Source organism: Myiozetetes cayanensis, unplaced genomic scaffold (assembly GCF_022539395.1).
Source record: "Myiozetetes cayanensis isolate MyiCay16 unplaced genomic scaffold, myiCay2020 scf6-25, whole genome shotgun sequence".
NCBI classification, from domain to species: domain Eukaryota; kingdom Metazoa; phylum Chordata; class Aves; order Passeriformes; family Tyrannidae; genus Myiozetetes; species Myiozetetes cayanensis.
In genome coordinates, this window is record NW_026087853.1 from 55,329,765 (window position 1) to 55,345,524 (window position 15,760).

The 15,760-nt window shown below is 67.7% G+C and overlaps 3 protein-coding genes across 8 annotated transcripts; 2 read left to right on the top strand and 1 right to left on the bottom strand.

The window, feature by feature from the left end:
- The first annotated feature begins 1,002 nt into the window (after positions 1-1,002).
- On the top strand, positions 1,003-2,537 carry LOC126651146 (bone marrow proteoglycan-like). Its single transcript, XM_050336721.1, has 5 exons — positions 1,003-1,039; positions 1,228-1,322; positions 1,495-1,626; positions 1,967-2,078; positions 2,441-2,537. The coding sequence occupies exons 1-5, from the start codon at positions 1,003-1,005 to the stop codon at positions 2,497-2,499; spliced, it is 435 nt and encodes a 144-aa protein (XP_050192678.1). The 3' UTR covers positions 2,500-2,537.
- A 77-nt stretch (positions 2,538-2,614) lies between these two features.
- SLC43A3 (solute carrier family 43 member 3) lies at positions 2,615-9,535 on the bottom strand. Of its 6 annotated transcripts, none has more exons than XM_050336625.1 (13): positions 9,426-9,535; positions 6,719-6,957; positions 6,224-6,353; positions 6,016-6,062; positions 5,853-5,929; positions 5,662-5,754; positions 5,228-5,367; positions 5,042-5,148; positions 4,500-4,658; positions 4,312-4,425; positions 3,894-4,080; positions 3,263-3,386; positions 2,615-2,884 (listed from the first exon to the last, which is right to left on the bottom strand). In XM_050336625.1, exons 2-13 carry the CDS (start codon positions 6,894-6,896, stop codon positions 2,729-2,731), a joined length of 1,512 nt encoding a protein of 503 aa, XP_050192582.1. In that variant the 5' UTR covers positions 6,897-6,957; positions 9,426-9,535; the 3' UTR covers positions 2,615-2,728. The 6 variants fall into 6 exon arrangements, with proteins under 6 accessions (XP_050192582.1, XP_050192584.1, XP_050192583.1 ...); XM_050336627.1 differs by lacking the exon at positions 9,426-9,535 and adding an exon at positions 8,413-9,121; XM_050336626.1 differs by lacking the exon at positions 9,426-9,535 and adding an exon at positions 7,429-9,121.
- Positions 9,536-11,433: 1,898 nt separating this feature from the next.
- Positions 11,434-15,726, top strand: RTN4RL2 (reticulon 4 receptor like 2). Its single transcript, XM_050336639.1, has 3 exons — positions 11,434-11,670; positions 13,759-14,246; positions 14,769-15,726. Exons 1-3 carry the CDS (start codon positions 11,637-11,639, stop codon positions 15,507-15,509), a joined length of 1,263 nt encoding a protein of 420 aa, XP_050192596.1. The 5' UTR covers positions 11,434-11,636; the 3' UTR covers positions 15,510-15,726.
- Positions 15,727-15,760: the final 34 nt, after the last annotated feature.

Consider the following 15,760-nt stretch of genomic DNA (forward strand, 5'->3'; position numbering starts at 1 on the left):
CAGGGGGCTTGGGGTGCAGGGAGCTTGGAGAGGGGATGCTGGGAGTTTGGGGTGCAAGGTCTCAGGATGAGATCTTGGGGAGTTTGGGGTGCAGAGGCACAGGGGGCTGCTGCGGAAGGGGGTGCACAGGGCATGGCGATAAGGATGGGGATTTGGGGTGCAGACAATGGGGTGAAGAGCCCCGGTGGAGTGTGGGTGCTGAGCCACCGGCCAGGGGGCCAGTCAGGGGAAGGGGGGCCTGGGGAACTGTGGGGGGCTGTGGGCAAACGGCCGGGCTGGACTTGGGGGGCCATGGCCGTTGGGGAGGAAACAGCCCTTGGGCAAGCACGGCCAGGGGGAGATGGTATCAGCACCCCAACATCCCCTCAGCACCCCTCTGCACCCGCAGCACCCCCCTCGGACACACTGTGCCCCACACACCCCCCCTCACCCCTCGGACTCGAGCAGCCCCCACCTCTGTGCCCCTAGCCCCCGCTTTCCCCCCACCCCTGGTGTCCCTCCAATGCCCCCCCATGTCCCCCTGGTGTCCCCAAGTCCAGGCTGGGGTGGCGCAAGACTGTGGTGGGAACATGTGGCCCGTCACCCTTATAAAGGTGACAGCGGGCAGATCCCTCCAGCCTCCAGGTGAGGAGCAGAGACGAGGGCGTGGGGTGGGCTCAGCCCATGGCTGCTGGGGTTGGGGACAGGGGTGGACATCCCTGAGGCTGGCAGGGGGGACTCTGAAGTGCCAGGGGGAGATGGGGGTGGCACAGGGGGTGGCAGAGGGACATGGGGCACAGAGAGGTAGAATGGGGTGAGGATCACGGGTTGGCACCAGGTGAGGCAGAGGTTCAGTGGGGACATGGGCTGTTGCAGAGCAGATGTGGGGAGGATGGGTTGTCACCAAGGGTGACACAGGGTCTCAGGACCATAAGGGTGTCCTCAGGGTGGCCGAGGGTGACAGGGCTGTGGTATCTCCCAAGGGTGCCAGTGGTGTCCCCAGTGTCCCTGTGTCTCCACGCCATGTGGCCCTGCCTGCTGCTTGCCCTGGCCCTGCTGGGTACTGTCCCTACCAGCCACTCCAGTGAGTGCCCTCCACACCCCTACCTACCCGTGGGGACATCTTGGGGGCACCCTGAGTCCCTGCCACCTCATTGCTGTGCCCACCTCTCCAGTGCCGTGTGGCCAGGGCTGGCAGCAGGTGGCAGAGGGACCCTGGTGCCAGCCCTCACACCTCTTGTCCTCCAGCCCCTCCCCAGCCCCAGGGGGTCCCCGCGGCTGAGGCCATCCCCCAGCTTTACTACACGGTGGTGAAGAGGCTGCGCACCTACTCGGGTGCCCAGGTGAGGGGACGTGGGGCACAGTTGGGTGCCAGGGGGTACCAGGGGGGCCCGGTGTGCCAGGCCATGCCCACCACAGAGCAGCGGTGCCGGGAGGTGCCGGCGGGCGCAGGTGCGTACAGGCGTGCGGAGGTGCGGGTGGGAGCGGTGGGTGCCAGGCTGTGCCCTTCCCCAGGCCTACTGCCAGGATGTGTACCGGGGCCAACTGGCCTCACTGCACAGCGCCGCCCGCAATCAGGAGCTGCAGAAACTGGCCCGTACCTACACCTTCCTCGACGTCTGGATCGGGGCCGTCACCAGCCGAAAGGTGAAGGGGCAGCAGGGGGGTGCCTGGGCTGGCCAAGGGCACTGGGACCGGTCTGGGGGCACAAGGGGCCGGGCGTGGAGTGCAGGGGCTGCTTTTTGGAGGTGAGGGGCTAGGTAGGGGGCTGGCTAGAGGTTGCTGGGTACCAGGCACTAAGTGCTGGGCCTGGATTTTGGGAGATGAACCGCGATATGGGATGCTGGGGATGGGGACTGGGTTCTGAGGGGTGAGGAGCTGGGTAGGGTTGCTGGGGCTGGTTTTGGGGGGATGAGGGCCTGGGTATGGGGATGCTGGGGGCTGTCCCTGGGGTCTGTCGCTGGGGACTGAGGTGTTGCCGTGGCAGACAGGGAAGTGGGAGTCGTGCTGGGAGGACTCCAGCCCCTGGAACTACGCCAACTGGGCACCCACCCACCCTCGCCACATTGTGACCACCTGCACCACCCTCAGCACCCGAGGTGAGGGCATCCAAACCTCCCCACCCACCACGCTGGGTACCTGGGCTCGGGAGCCACAGGGCTACTGGGGACACTGGGGAAGCCAGTGTCTTGGAGCCCAGACACTGGGAGGGGGCACAGGGCTACTGGGAGCAATGGGAGGGGGTTCAGGGATACTTGGGGTATGGGGGGGTCACTGGGAGGGGGCACAGGGCTACTGGGAGCACTGGGAGGGCATTGGGAGGGAGCTGCAGGGCATTGAGGGCACTTGGAGGGGCTTAGGGGGCACTGGGAGGGTTTACGGGGCACTGGGGGCCACCGAGAGGGTTATAGAGGGGCCCTGGGGTCCACCCCATGGCCCTGACCTCTTTCCCTGTTCCCAGATGGGCTCTGGCGCAGCCGCCCCTGCTTCGAGCTGCGCCCCTTCATCTGCCAGTACTGAACTCCTAGTGCTGCTGTTGCCCCCCAGTTCCCTTCCCAGTAAAGCAGAGGTGCCCTGAGCCATGTCTGTGTGTGCAGGGGGCCTGGGGAGGAGACTGGGAGGGCAGCACAGCATGTGGAAGGGGCAGCAATGTTTATTACCCCTAAAGTCCCCCATCCCACCGGCACGGCACCCCCAGGCCAGTACAAAAAGGGGGTGCTGGGTGCCGGGTTCCTGGCAGGTGCAGGGCTCAGTGAGGCATCTCGGCGGGGGTCTCGGCGGCAGGGGGTGCTGTGAGGGGGGTACCAGCTGCCTCCAGCTCCTTGGCTCGCCGCCGGCACTCGCGAGCCACCACCACGGGGCTGACAAAGGCCACCAGCACCACAGCGATGAGCCCCAAGTTCACCTGGGGAGGGGGGGTGTCAGGGAAGGGGGCTTGGGGGCTGACTCCCCCAAGGGGGGCCCCTGGGCCAGCCCCATGGCCACCCCAGTCCCCTGTGCTAGGCCAGGACCCCCATTTCCCCAGGGCATGACACCCACCCTAGTGTGGGGCGGGACCCCCATTCCTCCCAAGGCTGGACCTTCATTTCCCCATGGGGCAGGAGTCCCACCTTACTGTGGGACAGCACCCTCAAATCCCTCCCTGGGCAGGACCCCCATTCCCTCAGGGTCAGGACTCCCATCCCTCCCCAGAGCAGTACCCTCATTCCCTTGTGGAGCAGGGGAATGTTCCTGATGGATCAGCCCCCCCACCCATCAGGGAGGGGCCTCAGGATGCACTCACATAGAAGGGGTCCCCTTGGAGCGGCCCCTGCAACAGGGCGACACAGGGGTACTGCAGGAGGGCCACCACCGCCGACAGTGCCATGGCCAGCCCGTACAGCTTCCCAAAGTGCTGCGGGGGGAACCTGCCGGGCACCCCCGTCACTACCGGGCACCCCCTGGCACCCTGACACTGGCACCCCACCCAGCACCCTCCTGACACCCTGACCCTGGAAGCCCCACTCTGACACTCTGTTCTTTGGCACTGCCACCGTGATACCTTGTCCTCTGACATCCCCAACCATGCCACCACCCCTGCCACCACCACCACCATGTCCCCTGCCACGCCCCGTCACCACCAGCATCCTCTGTCACCACCACGTCCCCTTCAACCCTCCGTCCCCAACACCCTCCCCTGCCACCCCTGCCCTGACCCCACCACCCCATCCCCTGCCACCACCATCCTGTCCCCTGGCACTCCAAGCCCCATCACCATCCCGTGCCACCCCTGCACCAACCCGGCTGCCCTGTCCCCTGCCACCCTCACGACGACCCTACCACCATCCCCTGCCACCTCTGCCCAGTCCCCTGCCACCCCCAGCCCGTCCCCTGCCACCCCCACAACGGCGCTGTGGCCATGCCCTGGCACTCACGCGATGGCCAGGAAGGCGGCATTGCCACCATACAGGAAGGAGCGGCTGATCACCTGCAGCACAAAGGTGGCGAACTGGACCTGCAGGATGGGCACGGCGGCGCACACGGAGAACAGCAGGCACTGCACCACCGTCACTACCAGTGACACCACCGCGGCATGCAGGTCTGCCAGCACACCCCGGGCACCTGTGGGCACGGGGGTCAGGCCACGGGGACACGGCCCCCTCCCCAAGTGCCACAGGGCTCAGGCACAGCGGTGGTGGCACATGGTCACCCACCCAGATGAGGGCACAGGGACCAACCCCAGGGCTGGAGGGGTGGTTACCCCCAGGGTGGGAGGCCAGAAGGGGTAGTTCCACTAGGGGTAGGGGTTCTGGGGGCTCGGTTCCCCTCAGAGCAGGGAATGAGGACAGTTACCCTCAGGGCGGCGGCGCTTGCCCCGCTTGTGCCAGTCGAGGATGAGGCCGTTCCAGGGGGCACAGAGCACCCCGCAGAGCTGGGTGAAGGCGAAGGCATTGGTGTAGGTGCTCACTGAGGATGGGGGGACAGCGTCAAGCAGGAGCCGGCCCCCGAGGGTGCCCGCCGTGCCCCCCGTGGTGCCGTACCCGCGTTGAAGTCCCCTTGTGACAGGCGCTCGAGTAGCGGGTTGAGGGTGCCGATGAACAGGTAGTGGCGCAGCTGCATGACGGAGAGCCAGGCCACGTGCCAGGCAAAGAGCCACGAGCACACACAGGCCCGGAACGTCATCCCGGGGGGGGCTTCACCTGCATAGGTATCAGGGCAGGGCACAGGGGAACACACCCCTCCCGGCCCCACCCACCTGATGTGCTCATGCACCTTGTCCCTCCCCCCCACTGGGACCCCCCCAATCCACCTGTATGACCACACCCCTTCACCTGCATTGCCACGCCCATCCTCTGACCATGCCCCAAACCACCACACCCACTCTCAGGCTCCACCCCATTTACATGCAAATTAATGTGCCTCCAACCACGCCCACGACAGACCACCCCCCCTTCATCTGCATAATAGACCTCGCCCATTCCGTAACCACATCCATTGGGCCAAACCCCTCCCCACCACCCGCAGTAAGCCCCCGCCCCCCGACGAGTCCCGCTTCCTCAGACCAGATCCCCACTCCCGGCACCTCGGGGAACGGGGGGCTCCAGGGGGATCTCCTCGGGGCCGTCCTCCCCTGGGGGCCTCTTCTCCTCGTAGGTGCGGTAGGAGCGGGAGCGCCCTGGGCATTGCAGCCTGTGGCAGTGGCCGTGTCACCTGCTGCCCACAGGATGGGACCCACCCCCCCACAGGGCGCAGTCAGCCCCCCTCGTACCCGTAGTTGTAGGCAGGGGGCAACGGGTAGGGGATGCGGGTGCGTGGCATCAGGAAGAGGGTGCGCAGCAGATGCCAGGCGCTGCAGGCTGCCAGGAAGAGGAACATGGCTTGCAGGGATAGCCCCTGTGCATACAGCAGCTGGGGACAGGGACAGAGTCAGGAACAGGGACAGGCTGCCACTGGCCACCATGGCCACCTGCTCAGGCCCTGGGCCTGTCCTCACATGTGGCCCCTGCAGTGGATCAACTCTGTCCCAGGCTGTGTCCCCAGTATTTCCACAACTGTGACCCAACTGTGTCCCCAGTACATCCCTAGCTGTGTCTGCAGCTGTGTCCCCAATATGTCCCCAGATGTCATACAATCGTCCTCGGCTCTGTCCTCTACCCTTCACCTTCCCCCACCATCACCACACCCCCCCCACCCTGTGCCCACCTTAACGATGAGGAAGATGGCAGAGGAGGAGTCAAAGGCCCCATTGTAGAGGGTGATGATGATGGAGCGGTACTTCCCAAACAGGTTGCCCACCTGGCACCAAGACACAGCCCCCCATGCCATCAGGGTCCCCCGTGCTGGGCAGGTTGCCCCTGCCACTGGGTGGGAGTTGGGGTGCCAGGGGAACCCACCTGCATATTGGTGAGGATGAGGAGAATGCCACCCACCGACAGCATGGACATGGCCGGGAAAAGCAGCACCGCCAGCTCTGGGGACACAGGGGTCAGAAGGGACAATGGGGGTCCCCAATAGATCCCCCACAGTGCTGGGGACCCCCTGTCCACAGGGGCTCACCTGGAGTGGAGAAGGCGACGAGGAGGGTCCCACCGGCGTAGAGGGAGCTGAGGGGACAACGGTGACACATGGGGATGAGGTCCTGGGGAACACAGGTGACCCCAGGCCCACAGGTGCCCCTCGTGCCATCAGGACCTTCCTGCCCCATCCTACCTGGATACCGCCCATCTCTCCCCAGCCCCCCGTCCCACCCCGGCGCAAGGCTCACATGGCGATGAGGCGAGCGGCCAGGGTGCCAAAGCGGTCAAAGACGACGCCCATGGGGAAGGTCATGAAGTTGTTCATGAAGGAGCCGATGGTGAAGACCAGGGAGAACTGCTCATCCTGCGCACTGCAGTCTGGGGATAACGGTCAGTGGGGTGTGGGGAAGGGGGGACACAGGGACATGGGTGTGGGGACTCTGGGGACACCAGGGATGAGGGGATGCAGGGACCCACTGGCACAGGAACACCAGACAGCAGGAACCCAGGGAAACACTGGGAATGTGGGGACACCAGGGACGTGAGAATACTGGAGACATGGGTGGGGTCTAGTAGGGACATGGGCATGGAGACAGTGGGGACACGGGATACTGCAGGGATCAGCAGGACATTAGTGAGCATGGGGACAGTAGAGACTGAGGCAAAGGGACAATGGGAACACTGGGCACATAAGGGCATCGGGACATTGGGACACGAGGACAGGGATAGGCAGGGTTCCCTACCGAGCCCCTGAGTGTGGTTGGTGGGGGAGGGCTGGCACAGCCACCGGAAGTAGCCGAGTTCCTTAAGGACAAAGACGAGGGAGGCCCAGCCGAAGATGATACCACAGAAGGCGCCGCACTCCAGCAGCCCTGACACAAAGGTACCCAGACGCTTGGCCAGTCCCGCGCCCCCCGCCATGTCACCCGCCCGGGCAGCCACCGGCCCGGGCTGTCACTGGCCTGGGGCGTCTCCGCCGAGCCTGCGAGTGACAAACACTGGGCATCACACCATGCTGGCACCCGCTGGGGGCACGGGAACACGTGAGGGTGCGCGGGGGCACACGGCGGCACGTGGTCACCTGGGTAAAGGCCACCGTGGTCCCAGCTCTGCCCCTTGTCCCTGGCCACAGCAGCTGGCACCGGTGTCCCTCCCCATGCCAGGGCACAGGGGAGGACCTGTGGCTTGCACACACAGGCACACACATGTTTACATGTGTGCACACCTGTGTACAGGCACACGCACACGTTTACATGTGTGCACGCCTGTTTTTATGCACAAACACATTTGCATGCACACACATACATTCACATTTACACACTCCTGTTCACAGGCACACACACGTGTTTGCATGCACACACCTGTTTATAGACACGCACATGTTTACAGGTACACACATTCACAGGCATGCACACACAACCATGCCTGCTGGCCTCCCTCCTGCACCCCTCACCTGCACAAGGCCAGGGCACCCTGTTGTCACTGTCACTGCCGCCACGGCGTTTGAACCCCAGCAGGGTGGCCCGGGCGCACCTCCACAGCCCCCCCTGCTAATCTCCCTGGAGCACCTGTGGGTCCCCGGGGCTGACAGCACCTGATAGCACCTCAGTCTCCCTGACAGCTCCTCGGTCTCCCCGATAGTGGCTTGGTCTCCCTGTCACACCAGGACCCCCCCGTGCTGTCCCTATCACCCCGTGCCGGCCCGTCCCAAGGCCTGCCATGGCCCTGGGGACACTGGCACATTGCCAGTGTCCTGGTGCGTGCTCCAGGGACAATAACATAGCCCTGGGACGCCAACACCCCCACGAGGGCATCAGCACCCCACGGGGACCTGGCACAGCCATGGGGACACTGACACGCTGCCGGGCACCCTGGTGTGTGCACTGGGTTCAACATAACAACACTCCCCCCCCCGGGGACACTGCCACCCCGCTGGGAACCTGGCACAACCCTTGGGAACCTGGCACTCTCCCTGGTGATGCTGGCACAGCCCCCGGGGATACTGGCAACCCCTGGGGACACCAACAAACCCCCCCGGAGACCTGGCACAGCCCTTGGGAACCTGGCACAGCTACTGAGGACGCAGGAATGCTGACGGGGATGGTGACACACCCTCTGGTGCTCCAGCACAGCCCCTGGGATCCTCCCTTGGGGACCCTGGCATGGCTCTCAAGGACACTGTCACGTGTCTGGGGCCCTGCCACCCCCTGGGGACCCTGTCGTGCTTTCAGGGATCCCCTCACACTGCTGGGGACCACAACGTGTCTCCTGGGGACACTGGTCCCCCAACGACTGTACTGCACTGGGGATTGTCACCCTACACACACAGCTGGGACTCCCTGCATCACCAGTGTGACCCACGGCCAGGTGCTACGGGCACCAAGGCCATGTCACCCCCAGCCCATCGCTGTCCTCTGTGTACCCCCACCCTGCTCACCCGCACGCAGCCTGGCTCCGCCACACCAAGCCCCGCGTCAGCGTCCGGGGCCTGTCCCTGTCCCTGTCCCGGTCCCCTGCCCGCGGTAATGTCGGATAATGAGCCTTCATTACAGCGTTCAGAGGCTAAAGATTAACCTGGCCGAGGTCGGCGGGGGCGGCACGGGGGGACTGCGCTATTTTTAGCCACCCAGGCTGGGAGCTGGGGCTGCGGCACCCACTTGGGGGGCACCGGGGCACCCCAAGATATGAGAGTCTCTACCTGGGACAGCCCGAGGCACTCACTATGGGTGTCATCTGTCACCAAGCCAAGACTGGTGTGTCCTGGCCACACTGGTCTAGCCCAGCCAGACTAGCGATCCCCCTACAGCAGTGACCCCCCCGTACTGGTGAGGTGCCCGCAGTGGTGAGCCCCCCACGGGGGGAGCAGGAGGGTCTGGGGCGGGGAGGGGGTGCCTGGCTCCGGTGACTCCGTCCCCTTTGTCCTCTCCGCCTTTGCTGTGTCCCCCCAGCTCACCTCGAGCCGTGACGGGGGGCAGGTGCGGGGTCTCAGGACCTCCGGGGCTGCCATGGGTCTAGGCTCCCCCTCCCCACCGCGCTGCCCTCCGTGGGGCGTGGGTGCCCCGGGGTGGGCAGCGCCCGCGCCCCACGGAGCAGGGGCAGCCCCGGCCGCGGAGACTTTGGCCGCGCACATGTTCGGGGAAGCACGCACGTGGTCCTGGGGATGGGCAACCGTGGGGCGCCGCCGCGCCCGCGCCCCGAGCCGAGCCTGCCACACGGCCCCGGGGCCGACACAGCCCCACGGCCCCGCCACACGCACCCCCCGCGCCGCCCGAGACACCCGCACCGCGGCCGCGCGAACCCAAGCCCCAGGGACCCATAGCCCCGGGGCCCCACGGCCCCCAGATCCTCGGTCCCCCCTCTCCCGGATCCCGCCGTCCCCGCCGCCGCTCCGGGTCCATCCGAGCCCCTCCGCACCCCCGGCTCCTCCCGCCGCATCCCCGCGCCGCTCACCCGCCTCCCGCCCGGCCCGGCGGGGAGGGACCGTGCTCTCCCCGCCCCGGTGCCGCCTGTGCTCCCCGTATTCCCGGGGCCCCCCGATGCCGCGGCCACCCCCGATGGGCGGAGCGGTCAGGCCCGGGCCGACCCCGCCCCTGGCGCGGCGTTGGCGGGGCGAGAGAGGCGGCCCCGGTGGAACTGCCCCGGTCATCCGTGGGTCCGCCCCGGAGGGGCTGTTCCGGCACGGAGCCCTCCCCCGGTGACGCCCCTACGCCCCCCACAGGTGCCCCCCACCCCGCCGTCTCCAGGTGTGACACCTCCTCACCTGGTATCCCCAAGGTGTGCTCCAGCTGGGGCCACGTTTTGGCCACCCTTGGGTCATGCTTGGGCAACCCCTAGGCCAGTCCTGGACATGCCAAGACCACCCTTGGATCACAGTTGGGCCACTCCAGCTGTGCCATCCCAGATCCCTCTCTGTACCACCCCACCGTGCTTTACTGTGTCCCCTGCCTGTCCCTGTCCACCCCTCCCCGGCCTTCACTGCACCCAGGACACCCCTGTCCCTCCTGTCACCCTTCCCCTGGCTACCCACACCATGTCCTTTCCTCTCTCCCTCTGTCCATCCATCGGTGCTGGGTGCTTGCAGCCACCTGGCCTGTTCCCACCCCTCCAATCGTTCATCTGCTCCTCCAGCTGCCCTTCTGTCAGTTCATCACTCGTCCATCTGTCCGTTACCCATCCATCTGTCTGTCACCCATCAATCTGTCCATCATCTGCCTGTCTGCCCATCACCTGTCCATCTGTCCCCCTCTGACCACAACTCTGTCCATCCCATCCCACCACCATCCGGCTGCCCATCACCTGCTCTTCCCTCCATCTGTCCATCTATCTGCCTGTCCTCTCCATCCATCCCCCACCCATCCGTCTGTCCCCATCTCCAGATGTTCTCCACGCATGTGTCTGTCCGTCTGTCCTTTCCTTCCATACACCTGTCCATTCATCCATCTGTCCCCTCCATCCATCCCACACTTCTCTGTCCATCCGTCTGTCCCTCCTTCCACCCTCCACCACCTATCCCTTCTCGGACCCCCACCCACCCCGTCTGCAGCTCCCCCAGGCAGTTGGGCACCTGCACCTGCAGCCCCCGCAGGGTGGCGACCCCCTCCCTTGGCCCACCTGGGTGTGCCCGGCCGGGGTGCCGCGGGCCAGGGAGAGGCACGGGCGGGGGCCACGGGCGGGGGGAGCGGATGGCGGCCCCTGAGTCAGTCCCGCGCCGCCCACACCCCCTCCCACGGGTGCCGCCGCACCAGCTTGTGGCATTTCGCTCGCCGGAGACGGCGCCGCAAACACGCGCCGGTGCCAGCCGGTGCCGGTGCCGCCGCAGTCCGCGCGGCCACGCGTCCCCGCGCGGCACCGCCGCGGGGCCGGTACACGGGGCCGGTACACGGGGCCGATACACCCCGCACCGCGGCCCCGCGCGTGAGGCGCCCGCTGTGCCCCGGGGCCGGTGCGGGAGAGGCGCGGAGGCACCACGGACAGCGCCGGGTCGGCACCGCGGACAGCGCCACGGTCCCGCGTGGGTGTGGGGACCACCGCCCCCCGCGCCCTGCCGGCGGCCGGCTGCGTCCCGGGCTCCCGGTCCCGCGGCACCCGCCCGTGGGCAGCCCCCGCGGGGTCCCGCGATCCATGGGGGCACCGCAGCCCGGCGCAAGTCTCGAGATCATGGGAGGGAGAGAGGGACAGTGGGAGACCACCCGCCGTGTCCCGCGGTCACAGTTCCCCACGAGAGCCCCGAGTCCCCCCGTGGGGGAGCCCATCACTGACCCCTGCGTCCCCACTGGGGGTCCCCCTCTCGGTTCCGCAGCGTGCGTCCCGAATAGGCACCCGCCTTCCCCGCTCTCCCTGCCGAACTACGGGGGGTCCCCACGCCCACCCCGTCCCGCGTGGGGCGGGTTGGCCCGGGAAGGGTTAAGTGGAGGGGCCGGCGCGGGGGGCGGAGCGGCCGCCCCGGGATAAGGCGCGGCGCGGGGAGGGCTCAGCCCCACGGAGCCGCGGGCAGCGCCGCGCCGAGCCCACCCGTGCCCGAGCCCGAACCCCCCCGTGCCATGCCCCGGGGCGGCGGCAGCTGCTGCTCCTGGCGGCGCGGCGGGGGCGAAGGGGGCGAGCAGCCCCCTCGGCACCGGCCATGACCCCGCGGGTGGGCAGCGCCTGAGCGGCCGCCCCGCCATGCGGCCCCCCACGGCTCGGGACCTGCCCCCAGGTAGGCGCGGGGTCGGGCGGGGTCCCACGGGTGTGGGGTGAACCCCCGGGGTGCCGCCCCGGAGACCTCGCTCCCGGTTTGGGGTGCCCCGGGGCTCTTGGGGTGCGGGCGCCCCGGGGTGCGTGGGGAGCCCCGGGGTGCGCGTGGAGTCCGGGGCCGCCCCGGAACGCACAGCCCGGCGTGGGAGCGCAGCCCCAGGGCACCCCAGGGTGCGACCCCCGCGATCCCCGGGCTGTCTGGAGTGGGGGTGCCCCACACCCCACGAAGTGCCCCCTGCCAGCCTGGTCCGAAGTACGGGTGTCTCTTGACCCACGGGCTACTCGATGCCACCCCGGGAACCCCAGTCCGGTGTGGGGGTGCCCCATGACACATGGGGTACGCGGTGCCACTCCGGGACCCCCGCCCAGCGCGGCTGTCCCTACAATCCCTGGCACGCCCTCTGCAACACCGGGATGCATAGTCTGGCTTTTGAGTGCCCCACGAACCACGGTGGTACCAGGTGCCACCCCTGGACCCCCAGCACGGAGTGTGGGTGACCCACGACCCACGAGAGACCTGGTGCCACCCCAGGATCCCCAGCCCGGCGTGGGGGCTCCCCACGGTTCACAATGTGGGCACCGCCGGGGTGCCGAGAGCGCTCGGGTCACCCCACGGGTGGGTACCGCGGGGTCTGTGGGGTACCCACAAGTACCAGGATGGGGGGTGTTGGCACCGAGGGTGGGGGGAAACGCTGAGAACCGGTGACTTCAGCTCCCAACTGAGTCAGCCCGCGGCGTGGGGGAGTGACAGATGGGACGCGGGTGGGGGGCGCACGCCGGCACGGGGCGCCGGGGAGGGGGCGGCGCTGAGCAGATGCGCCGGACGCCTCCGTGGGTGGGTGGGGTGGGTACCCCCACTCCTGGAGCACCGGGAGAGGGGAGGGAGGGGGCGGTGGGACCACCCGGTGCACCGGAGGTCACACCGGAGGTGCACCGGCGGGTCTCACAGCCCCCCTCCCTCCTCTCCCTTCCCCTCCCCTCCCCCGGTAGCGGCGACTGGGTGCATCCACGCATCCCCGGGCGTGGATCCAGGCCGCCGGGCTGAATTATGGATGAAGCTCTCGGGTTGCAGCCCGAGGGGGGGGATGGACACGGGTGGGGGAAGGGGGGATGCTGAACACCCGGAGCGGCGGCGCGTGTCGTCAGCCCGCGCCCACGCGTGCCCCGCCCCACACGTGGCCGCGGCACGCGCGCACGTGGCACCGCCCCGTTTGGGGGGGGGACAGCCCCCCCCCAGACTGGGACAAGGGGGGTCCCAGGGGTGCATGACCCCTTGGAGGGTTCTGGTGTACCCTGGGGTGAGCATGGTCCCATGTGAGTGTGGCCAGGGCAGGAGGGTCAGGGAGCTTTGGGGGTCCCTGGGGAGAAAGGCCCCAGTGGCAGGTACAGCCCCAGGGGGTCCCAAGGGAATACAGTCATTTTTTTGGGGTGCCCAGCCCTGAGGGGTGGGCTTGGTGCTATGGGGTGGCTTGGCCCCGGGTTGGTGTTTGGGAAGCAAAGCCCTATGGGGCTGATGTGAGTCTAGGGGGCTGCAAGGGATGCTCAGCCCTAGGGAGTGGTTATGACCTTGGGGTTCTCCTATGGGACCATGATCCTAGGAGCCTCCCGGGGGACGGTGGCCACTGAGGGGTTCCTGGAGAGGCATGACCCTTGCAGGTCTCCTGGAGGCCATAGCCCTATGAGCAGGCACAGCCCTGTGGGGCTCCTAGGGGTGCCCTGCCCTTCAGGGTGGTCATGACCTTGGGGTTCTCCAAGGGAACCATGGGCCTATGGGGTGAACAAGGCCTTGGGAGTGCCTAGGGGTGCCCAGCCCTATGAGGGGTCATGACCTTGGGGTTTTCCCAAGGAACCATGGCCCTATGGGGTATATACCATCCTGGGGGGTTCCTAGGGGTGTCCAACCCTATGGCAAGGTGAGGACCTTGGGAACCGTGGCCTGATGGGGTGGGCAGAGCCCTGGGAGGCTCTGTGGGTGGCAGAGGCCGGGGGGCGGCGGTGTGGGGGTCGGGGTCGCGCGGTGCCCCGCGCTGACGCCCCGCTGTGCCCTCAGGCGGGCACCCGGCGGCCCTGCTGCTGCTGGCGGCGCTGGTGTGGGTGCCCGGCGGGGCTCCTGCCTGCCCCGCGCTCTGCACCTGCTACGTCTCACCGCCCACCGTCAGCTGCCAGGCCAACAACTTCTCCTCGGTGCCCGCGGGGCTCCCACCCGGTGCCCGCCGCCTCTTCCTGCAGAACAACGTCATCGGGGCGCTGCGGGCGGGCACCTTCGGGCCCAGCACCGTCACCCTCTGGCTCTACTCCAACAACATCTCCTCCATCCAGCCGGGCACCTTCCGCCACCTGCCCGCCCTGGAGGAGCTCGACCTGGGTGACAACCCCCACCTCCGTGTCCTGGCCCCCGACACCTTCCACGGCCTCCACCGCCTCCAGGCCCTGCACCTGTACCGGTGTCGGCTGGCCAGCCTGCCCAGTGGCATCTTCCGTGGCCTCCGCAGCCTCCAGTACCTCTACCTGCAGGAGAACGGGCTGCTCTACCTCCAGGTCCGCATGGCCCAGGGGCACAGGGGCCTGGGGCAGGGGGCAGGGGAGGTGGGTGACGTTGGGTATTGGGACTGGTGCCCGCCCTGTGGGTGGTGCCCACAGAGCCAGGATGTGGGACAAGGCGATGTTGATGAAGCCAGAACATGGGGTGGTGACAGGGGATGCTGAGGGAGCAGGAACATGCAGCAGGGTCATGGCTGTGGGGCAGGACCATGGGTGACACCAGCAGGGCAGGGACATGGGACAAGGTCTTGGATGTGCCCATGGAGCAGGGACAGAGGGCAGGGTGACAGGTGATGCTCATGGGGCAGAGTGATGGGTAACACCAATGGAGCAGGAAGAATGTGGAGCAAGGAGTTAAATGATGTCAGGGGAGCAGGGACACAGGGCAAGGTGATGGGTGATGCCTTTAGGACAAAGATCCAGGCCAAGGCAGGTTTCCAGGTGATGTCCACGGGGCAAGGCCATGGAACAGCACCATAAACCCGCACCCCATGCTCACCCTTCTCCCATTCCCTGCAGGACGACCTCTTTGCCGACCTGGCCAACCTGAGCCACCTCTTCCTGCACGGGAACCGGCTGCGGGCGCTGTCGGAGGGCGTCTTCCGGGGGCTGCCGAGCCTGGACCGCCTGCTGCTGCATGCCAACCGGCTGGCAGTCATCCACCGCCACGCCTTCGGCGGGCTGGCACGCCTCACCATCCTCTACCTGTTCAACAACAGCCTGGTGGCCCTGCCGGGGGACCCTCTGGCCGCCCTGCCTGCGCTCCAGTTCCTGCGCCTCAACGCCAACCCCTGGGCCTGCGACTGCCGTGCGCGCCCACTCTGGGCCTGGTTCCGCCGCACGCGCGTCTCCAGCTCTGCCGTGCCCTGCGCCAGCCCCCCACACCGCCGCGGCACTGACCTGCGCCACCTGCGCCCCCACGACTTCGACGCCTGCCCCGACGACGACGAGGAGGAGGAAGAGGAGGAAGGTGGCAACGGTGGCGCCAACGGGGTGGCGGTGATGGGCACCCCCGGGCGGGCGCTGGGCCGCCCCGGCACCCTCCCGGCCGCGCCGCCCTCCGCCTTCTACCGTGACGGGCTGCCCCCCCACGACCTGCGGGGACCCCAACCCCGGCCGCCCCCCCCGTCCCGTGACTCCCGCAGGCCCCCCGAGGACGCCAGCTGCCCCCATGACCCCTGTGCCCCCATGGCCGCAGCCGCTTCCCACCAGCCCCCCATCCTCCTGCCCCTCCTGGCTGTACTCCTGCCCCGACATTGAGCCCCCCTTGGCGCCCCAGGGGGGTCCCAGTTCCTCGGGGTGCCTGTGCCTCCCTTCTCCCCAGGGGAGGCCTAAAGAACTGTGGGGGGCAGCCGGTGCGAGGTGGGGGGGGGCCGCAGGATACAGAAGGAGGTCCCCCCCCATCCTGAGCGGGAAAAACCCCCAACAGGAACCAAAAGGTGGAAAATTATTTATTAAAAATGGTCTTATTTTGGGAGAGTGGGGCCTGGCTGCTGCAGGGGGGGGAGGAA

What these genes read in the sequence shown, in the direction of transcription:
- LOC126651146 (XM_050336721.1), top strand. Translation starts at nt 1,003, where the DNA reads ATGTGGCCCTGCCTGCTGCTTGCCCTGGCCCTGCTGG. An exon ending in GCTTGCCCTGGCCCTGCTGG is followed by an intron (nt 1,040 to 1,227) that starts GTACTGTCCCTA and finishes CTTGTCCTCCAG; the next exon opens with CCCCTCCCCAGCCCCAGGGG. An exon ending in CACCACCCTCAGCACCCGAG is followed by an intron (nt 2,079 to 2,440) that starts GTGAGGGCATCC and finishes CCCTGTTCCCAG; the next exon opens with ATGGGCTCTGGCGCAGCCGC.
- SLC43A3 (XM_050336625.1), bottom strand. Translation starts at nt 6,896, where the DNA reads ATGGCGGGGGGCGCGGGACTGGCCAAGCGTCTGGGTACCTTTGTGTCA. An exon ending in ACAAGGGGACTTCAACGCGG is followed by an intron (nt 4,426 to 4,499) that starts GTACGGCACCAC and finishes CCCCATCCTCAG; the next exon opens with TGAGCACCTACACCAATGCC. An exon ending in GCCGCCTTCCTGGCCATCGC is followed by an intron (nt 3,387 to 3,893) that starts GTGAGTGCCAGG and finishes GGTGCCCGGCAG; the next exon opens with GTTCCCCCCGCAGCACTTTG.
- RTN4RL2 (XM_050336639.1), top strand. Translation starts at nt 11,637, where the DNA reads ATGCGGCCCCCCACGGCTCGGGACCTGCCCCCAG. An exon ending in GGCTCGGGACCTGCCCCCAG is followed by an intron (nt 11,671 to 13,758) that starts GTAGGCGCGGGG and finishes CTGTGCCCTCAG; the next exon opens with GCGGGCACCCGGCGGCCCTG. An exon ending in ACGGGCTGCTCTACCTCCAG is followed by an intron (nt 14,247 to 14,768) that starts GTCCGCATGGCC and finishes CATTCCCTGCAG; the next exon opens with GACGACCTCTTTGCCGACCT.